The following is a 12427-nucleotide window of genomic DNA, read 5'->3' as shown; positions in this document are numbered from 1 at the left end:
AATTGTATCAATTTTTAGGGATAGGTTTTGTAAAACTTCGGATTAATTATCCATAGTGTTGTAAGCAAAAAAGTTGAGTAGGGAATGTAAATGTACAATTATGTAGTGTTGTTAGTTTTATATCTATGCATGTAGTATTTGCTGTTGAATACAATGGTATGTATGATATATGATGTTTAAACTAAATTGTCACAGGAATAACAATACTATTGCTTAGTGAAATAAACATCACAATATTCAAATTTCCATGATGGTGTAGATAAGTGAAAAGAAACATAACCTCACACCATATCTCTCTTATGAAAACTAAAAACTTGGTAACCATCGGGATTTTTCAGAAATCCAAATATGCTAGGTTCGACATTGGTTTCAAGTCTGCTTGGAAATATAAAGCAGGCATGTAATTTGGGAACTCCAAAGTAACTAAGTTATGAGTTAAAACAAATGGTTATTATTATCCCCGGATATTAAAATTCGTTGTTCATTAAATGGGAATCCATAAGATTTACATGTTTCGTGTCAACTGGAACAAAGCAATAGCTTCATTTATGGTGGTCAGAACCAAGATTTAGCACCATATCTTACTTCTCCCCTCTTAAATCTTCCTAGGGAATGTGAAATTAATGAAATCCAAGTGTCGTAGGTCCATCAGTGGGTTTCAGTCAAAACCCATTAATGGTCCTAGACTTATCAGATTGAACCCATTTCAAGTGGTCTGAGTTTCTAGTCTTGTAAGGAGACAAGGACTCTAACAGTGCTATGCATTACTTATTTAAAGCTCTCTATAGGTGATCGACCGTTATAAAAATTTTCAGCCTGATTGTGAGCCTGATATGGGATAATATCAGGTCTAACATGGGTATGATATTATCTGATATCAGGCCCATGTTGGGCCTGATATTCTCTTATATCAAGCCCACGTTGGGCTTGATATGGTATTATATGAGGTCCAATGTGGGCCTAATTGGTTGGCACCTCACTCGCTTTGTTCAACTGATCACAATCTAATTTTTTGATCCCGATATCTAAAACCTAAGACTATATCTTCGTTCTATAAACTAAAAACTTGCTACAGATTGTGATTTGTGAATTAGTTTAGAATTTCAAATAGGTTAGGTTGAACACTTGATTTGAAGTCTACAACAAGAACATTGGAAATATCTAATTGTATTATAATTTAGCTTAAATATCTAAGTAATTTTTGAGTTAAAAATAAATTGATGGTAGGTGCTATCCCCGGATATTAAAATTCGACAGGGTGTGTGTTGTTCATTGAATGGAAATCCAGAAGATTGAAATGTTCCGTGCCAACTGACATGGAGCAAGAACTTCATTCGTGGTGGTTAGAACTAAGATTTAACACCATATCTTGCTTCTCCCTTCTCAATCCTTCCTAGGGAATGTGAAATTAAAGAAATCCAAGTGTCGTAGGTCCATCAGTGGGTTTCGGTTAAAATCGACTGATGGACTTAAACTTCTCCGATTGAACCCATTTCAAGTGGTCTGAGTTTCTAGTCTTACAAGGACTCTAACGGTGCTATGCATTACTTATTTAAAGCTCTCTATAGGTGATTGACTGTTACGAAAAATTTTAGCCTGATTATGAGCATGATATGGGATAATATCAAGCCCAATGCGGGCCTGATATTATCTGATATAAGGCCCAATCTATACACTATATTTTATTTTCTTTAAATTTATTTATAATATTAATATATATATTAGTAATTTATTTTTAATATTTTGTATAACATTTAAAATTTTTATTTGTTATTCAATCTATAACTTTTATTCTATATATTATTTTTTTTATAGATCAACTTTTATTTTAGAATAATAACACGAACCAACTGTTGGTGTTAGGCTATTTAAATTTTTTAAAATAATCTCAACTCCTAGCAATTTTTTTGTTTAGAGATGTAAAATATGGTGTGAAATTTTAGATCTTAGGATCAAAATCTTGGTTATGATTAATAAACAAAGCGGCTAAGGACGGATCTTACAAGGCCCACGTTGGGCCTGATATACTAGAATATCAGGCTCACGTTGGGCATGATATGCTAACATAACGAGCCCACAATAAGGCTGAGATGTTTCGTAACGTTCGATCACCTCTAGGGATCTTTAAATTAGTAATAGATATCACCATTGGAGTCCTTGGAATACTAGAAACTCATAAGACTTAAAATGGGCACGATTAGAGATGTGTAGGTCTATCAGTGGGTTTTGGTCAAAACCCACTGATGGCCTTACGGTACTTGGATTTCTCTAAAATCATCTTCCCTATCAAGGTTTAAGTTTGTAGAATCTATATATAATGTCAAAACTTAGTTTTAACTGATAAAAATGAAGCTCTTACTCCGTTCCAGTTGGCACGGAACATGTACACCCATTGAATTTCTTTAAATGAACATCATTAAATTTACAACAACACCAAGCACCACCATTTTATTTTTTAGTGACAACTTAGTTAGAGGTTAAAGTGATATTGCACTACTATTAGCAATTTCCAATCGTCGCCTTAAAACCGACTGTTGAACCTGGCATACTGGAATTTCTATACTTTTTCGCAATCCGTAGTGAGCTTATAGTTAATAGAAGGGAGAGATGGTGTCAAGTTTTAGATTTATGGAGCAAGAATTTGGAAGTGATCGACTGAACAAAGCGGCCAAGGTCCCCAACCTATCAGGCCCAACGTTGGGTCTGATATATTAGCATATCAGGTCCAATGTGGATATGATATGTTAGCATATCAAGCCCAAAATAAGGCTGAGATGTTTCGTAATATTTGATCACCTCTAAGGATCTTTAAATTAGTAATGGATAGCACCGTTGGAGTCCATGAAATACTAGAAACTCATAAGACTTGAAATGAGCACGATCAGAGATGTGTAGGTCCATTAGTGAGTTTTGGTCAAAATCCATGGATGGCCCTACGATACTTGGATTTCTCTAAAATCAGCTTCCCTATCAAGGTTTGAGTTTGTAGAATCTATATATGGTGTTAAAACTTAGTTTTAACCAATAAAAATGAAGATCTTTCTTCGTGCCAGTTGACACGAAATATGTGCACCTATTGGATTTCTTTAAATGAACATCATTAAATTTACAACAACACTAATCACCACCATTTTATTTTTTAGTGACAACTTAATTAGAGGTTAAAGGGATATTGTGCTACTATTAGCAATTTCCAATCACACGTCGTAACTTTAAAACCCACTGTTGGACCTGACCTATTAGAATTTTTATACTTTTTCGTAATCCGTAGTGAGTTTATAGTTTATAGAAGGGAGAGATGGTGTCAAGTTTTAGATTTGTGGAGCAAGAATTTGGAAGTGATCGGTTGAACAAAGCGGCCAAGTTCCCAACCTATCAGGTCCAACGTTGGGCTTGATATGTTAGCATATCAGGCCCAACATGGGCATGATATTCTAGCATATCTGGTCCAAAATAAGGCTAATATGTTTGGTAACGTTCGATCACCTCTAAGGATCTTTAAATTAGTAATGGATATCATCGTTGGAGTCCTTGGAATACTAGAAACTCATAATACTTGAAATGGGCGTGATCAGAGATGTGTAGGTCCAATAGTGGATTTTGGTCAAAATCCACTGATGGCCCTACGGTACTTGAATTTCTCTAAAATCACCTTCCCTATCAAGGTTTGAGTTTGTAGAATGTATATATGGTGTCAAAATTTAGTTTTAACCTTTACAAATGAAGCTCATGCTTTGTGCGAGTTGGCACAAAACATGTTCACCTGAATTGTATTCTATTAGCAGCAACCGTTGTCCTATTATATTTTTTAAACACAACAACACTTATTTTGTTTAGGTCATAACTTAGTTAGAGTTGAAAATAAATTTATAAGACTTTAAAATTTCCAAACCCAACCTATTGATTTTAAATGCACAGTTGGACTGAGCCTATTATATTTCTGAATATTCACAACTGCTAGCGAGTTTTTATTTTACAAAATTAATATATGGTGTGAAGTATTAATTCTGCCTTCTTGATATTGGTTTACACTTCTCATATCATAAATATCACTGTATTAAAAAATGAATACTACAAACAACGATATAACAGTAATATTTTTTGCACAACTATTTTTTTTACAACACTATGGATGCACTACATACAAAATATAAGGATCCACTCCTCTTGCTTACAAAATATTTAAATCAAGCATAATATTCCTGTATACATATACAGGTAAGTTAAGAACCAGAGGTTGGCAGCATTCTACAAGTCCTTCGATTATGGCCCAGTTGTTTGCACCAGCTGCATTTAATTTTTACCTCCCCATTATGTTTTGACTCGATCCTTGTCTTCTTTCGCCTACCCGGCTGCACAAGGATACAGAGACATATAACTATAATATTGTTTATGCATCTAGGCCAAAATTCCTTGCTTCGACATAGGTAAATACGATCCATGTATGTCGCATTCCAATTCTGCGAATGAAAAAATTGCTCACAATATGGAAGTGTATCCATGTTTCGGTGAATGATGACAGCAATAGCATGTGAGCAAGACAGTCCTGAAATTTGAAACTCTTCGCAGTTATAATATTTATTTCCAAATCAACAATGAATGAAGCACCTATGTCTCTACTTCCATTTCAAATTGAGAGTAGGGGTGGACTTCAATGTTGCGGTTCTTAACCGCTGTTGTCCTATGAACTCTTATCTTGAAACTTTTGTTTTGCAATGCCGCCAAACATCATGAGAAGGTATAACAAGCGGAGGAGGTTCATGATCGCTTCATGTTTGTAAGACCAGTAAGAGGGATGGAGGGAGAAAGAGAGGGTGAGAGGGCGTGCATCTGAACCACAAAATAATTTTCAATTAAAAATGTGGCTTGGATGTTTGGAAAATGGTGATTGACAAGAAGAGATTAGCGGGAGGGAGGGGTAAAATGGGAACATTATTTTTTGTTGTGCATCATTTGGTATAAATAAAACTATGATACGTCTCTTGATAAATACATAATTCTACCTACGCCTTTTGGTAAATTGCCGCAAATACTAAGATAACTAGCATTACCCAACTTTTTAGATGAATTTCTTGTTACGATTCTGTGGAATATTTACCTATCAATAAAAAAATTTAACATTCTGTTGGGACGGAAGGAGAAGAGAGGGGAAGTAAAGTATTTAACTTCCTCTTATTTTATTTGGGGAGGAAAGGTTTATTAGCATAAAATGTGTTAATTTATTTTGGAGAAAAGGAAGGGAAATAAAGGTTAAATAAATCAAGTTATAAAAATATTTCACTTTTTAAATTAAATATTTTTATAATATTAATATTTATTTTATGAATATAAATTAGATATTTTTAATAACAAAATTATTTAAATAATTAATTATCAATAACAAAATTATTAAAATAATAAATTATCAATAACAAAGTAATTAGATGAGAAATAATAAAATAATAATTTTGAAAATCCTAAATAAAAAAACTAAAAGATAATATTTGATGCGAATGTGTTATGGGGCTTGGGAGGGAGAAGGGCATTTTCGTCTTTTGGCACCTTAAGGGTTTGGGGATAAAAGCGGCACTATTCATCTCTCAAAAGGAGGGGGGATGCCTTTTCTGCCACCCACCAGGGAGGAGCTTTCTCCCTCTGATACCTTCGTCGGCGCCCGACGAAGCAGCTGACATTGCCCTCCTCCTCTCCTCTACCTCCTTTTCATTCCAGCGCCGCCATCGGAAAAAGGGGAGTGTTGACCAGAGGACTTCAGATGACTTGGTCAACATATAGGACAGCTCACCATTCGGGTCATGGAGATGCGGTCAACATCTCAGCCACGTCATCCCAGCGGCTCTGTCTTCCCAGCTTCCCGACAGGATCAATATTGCTAACGAGAATTCTTATTCTTTCATAACTTATTAAATTTTGATGGTAAAATTTAAAAAAATCTAGGTTTTCTGTTAAATTTTAACAACAAAAATAGTTTCTCCCTTCAATTCAGTCAGAAGATGTATCATATTCTCTCCTCTGAAGATCTAACAACAATCGAGTTGTGAAGAAGATGAGGGAATTGGACTCCGACAGCATGACAACATTAGAAATTAGAAAATTTCTTAAACTATTAAGAATATAGATAAAATTAGAATATTTTTTTTATTTTCCCTTCCCCTTCCTTACACCCTAATTCTAAGTATAAGAGCAACTGCATTGGAATGTTATTCAAATGTTATAACGTTCTATGAACGTTAAAACCAATGTAAGAACTGTTATAATATAGATGGGGCCCACGCAAACATTGAACGCGTTCAATTCATTGAACGTGTTCAATGTATATTTTATTATTTTTTAATCGTTGTGTGGCCCACCATAAACATTCAAGTTTGTGACCTACCACAAACTTTATATATATTCTATTAAAAAAAATAAAAAATTAAAAAATTTTAAAAAATCATTTAAACAGATAGTAATCAACGGATAGTTTTTCAATATTTTTTTTAACGAATAGTTTTAAAAAAATTCTTAGTTTTTAATTTTTCACACAATGGATATTAATCAACACAACGGATCCTTTCAACGGCTATTTCAAGTTTCAACGGATAGTTTTTTTTAAAAAAAATGTAAAATTTCATCTATAAATACTCATCACCTTATTTCAATCTTTCAGCACCTTAATCCCTCTAAAATTCTTCTCTTATTTTCCTTCGAAATGTCTCAATATTCAAGTAGCACCAGCTCTTACTCGACAAGTGAAAATGAAGTCCAAGTTGGAGTTGGTGACGAAGGTTATGATCCAGGGAATGAGCTAATGTCGTTGATACTTCAACAAAGTCGACAAATAGTTGAAGCATACCAAAGTAATAACGAGATGCGATGAAGAAGAAGGTTCATCCAAAGAAATCGTAAAGCTGGACATGTGAGGCTCTTCAATTATTCTTTCTCCACAACCCCGGTGTATCGAGATCAAATATTTCGAAGACGATTTTGCATGCGAAGAGATTTATTTTGCCGCATAGTTAATGCACTTGAAAGACGTTCTTCATATTTTCAGCAGAGGGATGATGCTGCAAGAAAATAAAGGCTTGTCACCACTACAAAAATGCATGGTTGCGATTCACTAATTGTCTTATGGAGCCCTAGCCGACCATCTTGATGAGTACCTACGCATGGGTGAATCAACCTCCATCAAGTGTTTGTTCAAGTTCTGCGGTTATGTGGTTGAACTATTTGGTGATCGATACTTGAGAAGGGCGAATGCTGATGATGTTCAACGTCTTCTTCAAATGCATAATGAGAGGCACGACTTCCTTGGAATGTTGGGCAGCCTTGATTGCATGCATTGGGAATGGAAAAACTGTCCAGTTGCTTGGAAAGGCCAGTTTACAAGAGGTCATGGATCACCAACAATCATGTTTGAAGTGGTCGCGTCTCAAGACTTGTGGATATGGCATGCATTCTTTGGTGTCACAGGTTCACGTAATGATATTAATGTGTTGTTTGAATCTCCCATATTCAATAACGTCTTGCAAGAAAATGCCCCGGAGATTAATTTCACGGTCAATGGGACTCAATATACAAAGGGATATTATCTAACAGATGGAATATATCCGGAATGGGCTACTTTCGTGAAGGCTTTTCGTTGCCCGGAAGATCCCAAGAGGAGGTTGTTTAAGGAAAGACAAGAGGCTGCAAGAAAAGATGTTGAACGAGCATTTGGGGTGCTCTAAGCTCGATGGGCAATTGTTAGAGGTCCAACACGTTATTGGTACAAAAAAAGTTAAAACATATTATGTTAGTATGCATTATTTTGCACAACATGATTGTTAAAGATGAGGGGGAGCAGGTGACAAATTGGTACAGCAACGATGAAGGTGATGAACTTGTACAACATATCCAAGGTTCAAATCGAGGATTTCATGATTATCTCCGAATAAATTCTGAATTACGTGATAGTCATGTGCATCACCAACTTCGTGCAAACTTAGTTGAACATATTTGGTCACAATACAACAACAATCCTTGAAGTATTGTATTTTAAGTTTATGCAAGTGTAATTTTTTTTATATGTTGTACTCCTTCATTTCAAATTTATATAATATTTTAATTTAAAACCAAATTATTAATATTATTATTTATTTTAATTTTAAATAAATATATTTTAATTTTATGTAAATAATATATTTAAAAAAATATTATTAATTATTTTAAATAATAATTATTTAAATTGTATCAATACAATTAAAATTGTAATGAAAATAAAGATTAATGGACAACGGGCCCCACAAATAATGAAAATTAATGTTAAAAGAATGCGAGAGAATGAATGTGTTAATATAATGTGTATGCGGCATGTGGGTCCCATAGATAAGAAAAGTTAAAATTTATCCTTTCTTATCTTTCCTTCTCTTCTTTCACTTTTTCTCTGACAAGATTCAAAGTTCCCCTTTCCATTATTTCTCCTTCCTTTTCCTTTTCCTTTCCCCACCTCCTCCCAAATAGACGGTAAAACATATGGTAATTGTTCTACCATGCATATGGTAATTGTTCTAAACTCAAACATTCAAGAGTTCGACTCGACTCGACTCGACTCGATTACACCCCTATCAAGGACTCCAACGGTACTATGCATTACTTGTTTAAAGCTCTCTATAGGTAATCAACCGTTATGAAAATTTTCAGCCTGATTGTGGGCCTGATATAGGATAATATTAGGCCCAACGTGGGTATGATATTATCTGATATCAGTGTCACGCCCCAGAGGAGTCCCTATCCGAATAAATTTCGGCAGCATCTCCCCTGTACGGCGGACAATCTGAAACTTCTACATAACACATATACCTCAGCCACAGGCGGCTGGAATAATAACAATAAATAAAAATAATCACCACGCAGTTTATATAGATATTCAGCCTCTGGCTATCACAACCACGCAGTTAATAATAGTAATCACAAACAATAATACTCTGGCTCGAAATCCACCCTACTCAACTACACACGTAAAGCTCAAATCCGACGAACTCACCTCTTCTGCCGTCCAGGCAGGCATGTAGTAGAATAAAATCCAAATCATACCAAAAATCCATCAACATCTCAAAATCCATACAAAGTCCAAGTATCCAAACAAACCAAGTCTATAACATAGTCAAAAAGGAAACAAACAAAACCAGTAGATCCGTAAGTCTTCTGGGGACCAGGAACTATAACTCTCTCCGACAAAATCATCCCGAAATATAAGAACAATGGAGGCGGGTGAGTCCAACACTCGAAGGTACAATTGATATGCAAAGTAAAGAAATAACACCTAGCACTAATCATGCCCTGATAAAAATAAAGATAAATGCAAACCAAGTAGACAGGAGAGAATCAGACTAACCGTAACCTAGGATAAGGACAACAGACCAAAGGTATAGAAGACACATGCATGTCAAACATAGGTATCCAAACAATATGCAGATATAAATGCAGCAAACACAATCACAAACAATAAATGCATCATGCATATGATGCCAATGTCATGGTCACCCCGGACGCCAATCAGCCGAGTGGGTAGAGCTGTGACAACCGTGCACTCTGCATCACTACTCCTGATAAGTGACCGAGAGGACGGGATGCTGTCGGAGTACACACGTACTCCTACCCCAAATTATAAATGGGGGAGCGCAATGCTCTCATCTCCCGGTACGCTATGACGGAGAGGGATCTCTAACGTGCTACACGCTGCGTCACACTACCCATGAGCGGACCAACGGAGCACCGGAAGAGCCAAACTGACGTGCTACCACGCTGTGTCAAGCTACCCCTGAGCGTCACAACGGAGTACCGAACAGTGATGAAACTGGCAATGTGCTCAACAATAATGGAGCAATCTATCGCACAGCATGCGATCATGCAAATGGTGCATGTCACTAAGCATAGTAATATACTAAACCAACCTCTGGACATATAACAATGGGCACCATAGTGAATAAATCATATCAAGATATACTGATCAATAAGGTATCAAACCTAGGTCCTGAACATGTGAAACATGGTTATATCACTACCCATGAGCATGAAAAATCAGGTACGAGATCAATACGAGATGCAAACAAACAACCAATCAAACAGGTAACATGTATTGGGCAGTGATTAACCGAAACAAATAAGAAACACAATTAATGCAACATGTTAATTTCATTACTAAGCATATCAAAGACAATAAGTCAAAAGTACCCGCCTCCGATAAAATGGTCTAAATCTGACTCCGAGATACTCGTCTTGCGTCAAAGTCCTGTGATACCAAACATACATTTTTATTTAGCTACAAATTAAACGAATAGCTAAATAAAAATCCTTAAGAACAATTTTAGGGAAAAACCCTAAACCATAATCTCGACCTTCCTAAATTAAATCCAACAATTAACTAGGGTTAATTTCCTTTAACCCTAATCATAACATTAGATTAAAAGTCTAAAGCTAATCAAATCTACCTATTCCAAACATAAACATAATCAATCTACTCGAAGTTCAATATCCTAAACCTTACCTCAAATTCACCGTCGTTACAAGAACCAATAGCCACTGTATGGAGTGACTGTCCAACCACAGCACAAAACTTCACCTCAAAGCTGGGATCACTGCTGAAATCAGACTGATCAGAAAAAGGATCAATCAGTGGAGAACACAGATCCTACACAACCCAACTCACCTTATCTGCTCGGATTTAGGGCACAATGCAAGAACAGGGAGTCGACAGCACTCGGCAGAGAAGTTGTCGACTTGATGGCACTGCTCGGGATGTGGCCGACGGTGGTTTCGGGACTAAGGTACGCGGCTGGAGTTACCCAATCCAGGGTCGACAGCAGCGCAGAGGGAAGGGAGAGCGGCAGTGTCGAAGAGGAGACCGGCTGGTGGCACTGTTTCGTGCGACGCCGGATACTAGCTAGGGCACAATGGACAGAAGAGGGGATAGGCTCGGTGTCGGCAGTGCTCGGTCACAAGGGAAACACCGGCGCTGGTACTCAAGTGCCGGCGAGAAGGAAAACTAGGCCACGGTCAGCGCTGGGTCGAGAGGCGGCAGCGTCGGCAGGCACAGTGGTCGGCGGCGGAAGAAGGTGTGGCCAAGACGAAATCGGCTGGGAAGAAGTAGAAGGAGGAGAAGAAATAGAGATCGGCTCACAAGAGGAGAGGAGAAGTGACCCAGGGATTGTAGGTTCGGCGAAGATGAAAACCGCAGTGTAACGGCTAGGGCACGGGATCGCGACAAGGAAGAAGGGTGCGCGGGGGGTTCGGCGTCGAGGGAAACCAGAGAAAAAGAAAAAGAAAAAAAAAAGAAAAAGGAAAAAAGAAATAAAACTTTTCCTCTTTAAAACAGGGTAGTCTAAATAGGCTTTTCCCGGAACCCCGTTTTATCCCCGTTAACTCGTCCATACGAGCTCCGAAAAATTCCCGAAAAATGTCCAAAAATTCCTGAAAATTTCCCTTATTCATATTCGCCTATTTCCGGTATTTTGCATTCTCCCCCACTTATAAAAATTTGGTCCCCAAATTTCGTTATCTACCATCAGCAAGTACTAACAACAGATATAGAGTATAAATGCTGAACGGTAAATAAATCACATACCTCAAGTGAAAAGATGGGGATATCGAGCTCGGATCGTATCCTCGAGCTCCCAAGTAGCCTCCTCGTCCGAATGATGCTGCCATCCAACTTTAACCAGCCGGATAGTCTTGTTCCGCAACTGACGCTCCTTCCGGTCGAGAATCCGTACCGGAACCTCCTCATAAGTAATGTCAGGCTGAACTGGAACTGGAATATCTGCCAGCACATGCGTCGGATCGGGTACATATCTCCTCAGCATGGATACATGAAATACATCGTGCATGCCTGACAGGGACGGTGGTAGTGCCAGCCAGTAAGCTACCGCTCCGATCCTCTCCAAGATCTCGAAGGGGCCAATATACCGCGGAGCTAGCTTACCTCTGAGGCCAAATCTCTTCACCCCTTTCGTGGGTGAAACTCGTAGAAATACATGGTCGCCAACAGAGAACTTTAGTGGTCTGCGTCTCCGATCAGCATAACTCTTCTGGCGATCCTGTGCCTCTGACATCCTCCGTCTGATAGTACGGACCAACTCTGCATCCTGCTGAACTCTATGAGGTCCCAACAACTGGGCCTCTCCAACCTCATCCCAGAGGACGGGTGTCCGACAAGGTCTACCATACAACACCTCAAACGGTGCCATCTGGATAGCCGAATGGAAGCTGTTGTTGTAAGCAAACTCTACTAACGGCAGATAATCCTCCCAACTGCCTCCAAAATCCATAACACATGATCTCAGCAGGTCCTCTAAAGTCTGAATAGTCCGCTCTGACTGTCCATCTATCTGTGGATGGAAGGCTGTACTGAAACGGAGCTGTGTGCCCAAGGCCTGCTGCAGACTCTGCCAGAAACGTGACGTAAACCGTG

General features: G+C 37.8%; 1 protein-coding gene across 1 annotated transcript; it reads left to right on the top strand.

Moving 5' to 3' along the window:
- Window positions 1–7145: 7145 nt before the first annotated feature.
- Window positions 7146–7706, top strand: LOC122032949. Its single transcript, XM_042592287.1, has one exon. It carries the CDS (start codon window positions 7146–7148, stop codon window positions 7704–7706), a length of 561 nt encoding a protein of 186 aa, XP_042448221.1.
- The last annotated feature ends 4721 nt before the right edge of the window (window positions 7707–12427 follow it).

Source organism: Zingiber officinale, chromosome 1B, assembly GCF_018446385.1.
Source record: "Zingiber officinale cultivar Zhangliang chromosome 1B, Zo_v1.1, whole genome shotgun sequence".
Classification (NCBI taxonomy): Eukaryota; Viridiplantae; Streptophyta; class Magnoliopsida; order Zingiberales; family Zingiberaceae; genus Zingiber; species Zingiber officinale.
Note: the sequence above shows the minus strand (reverse complement) of the source record. Positions and strands in the feature narration are given on the sequence as shown.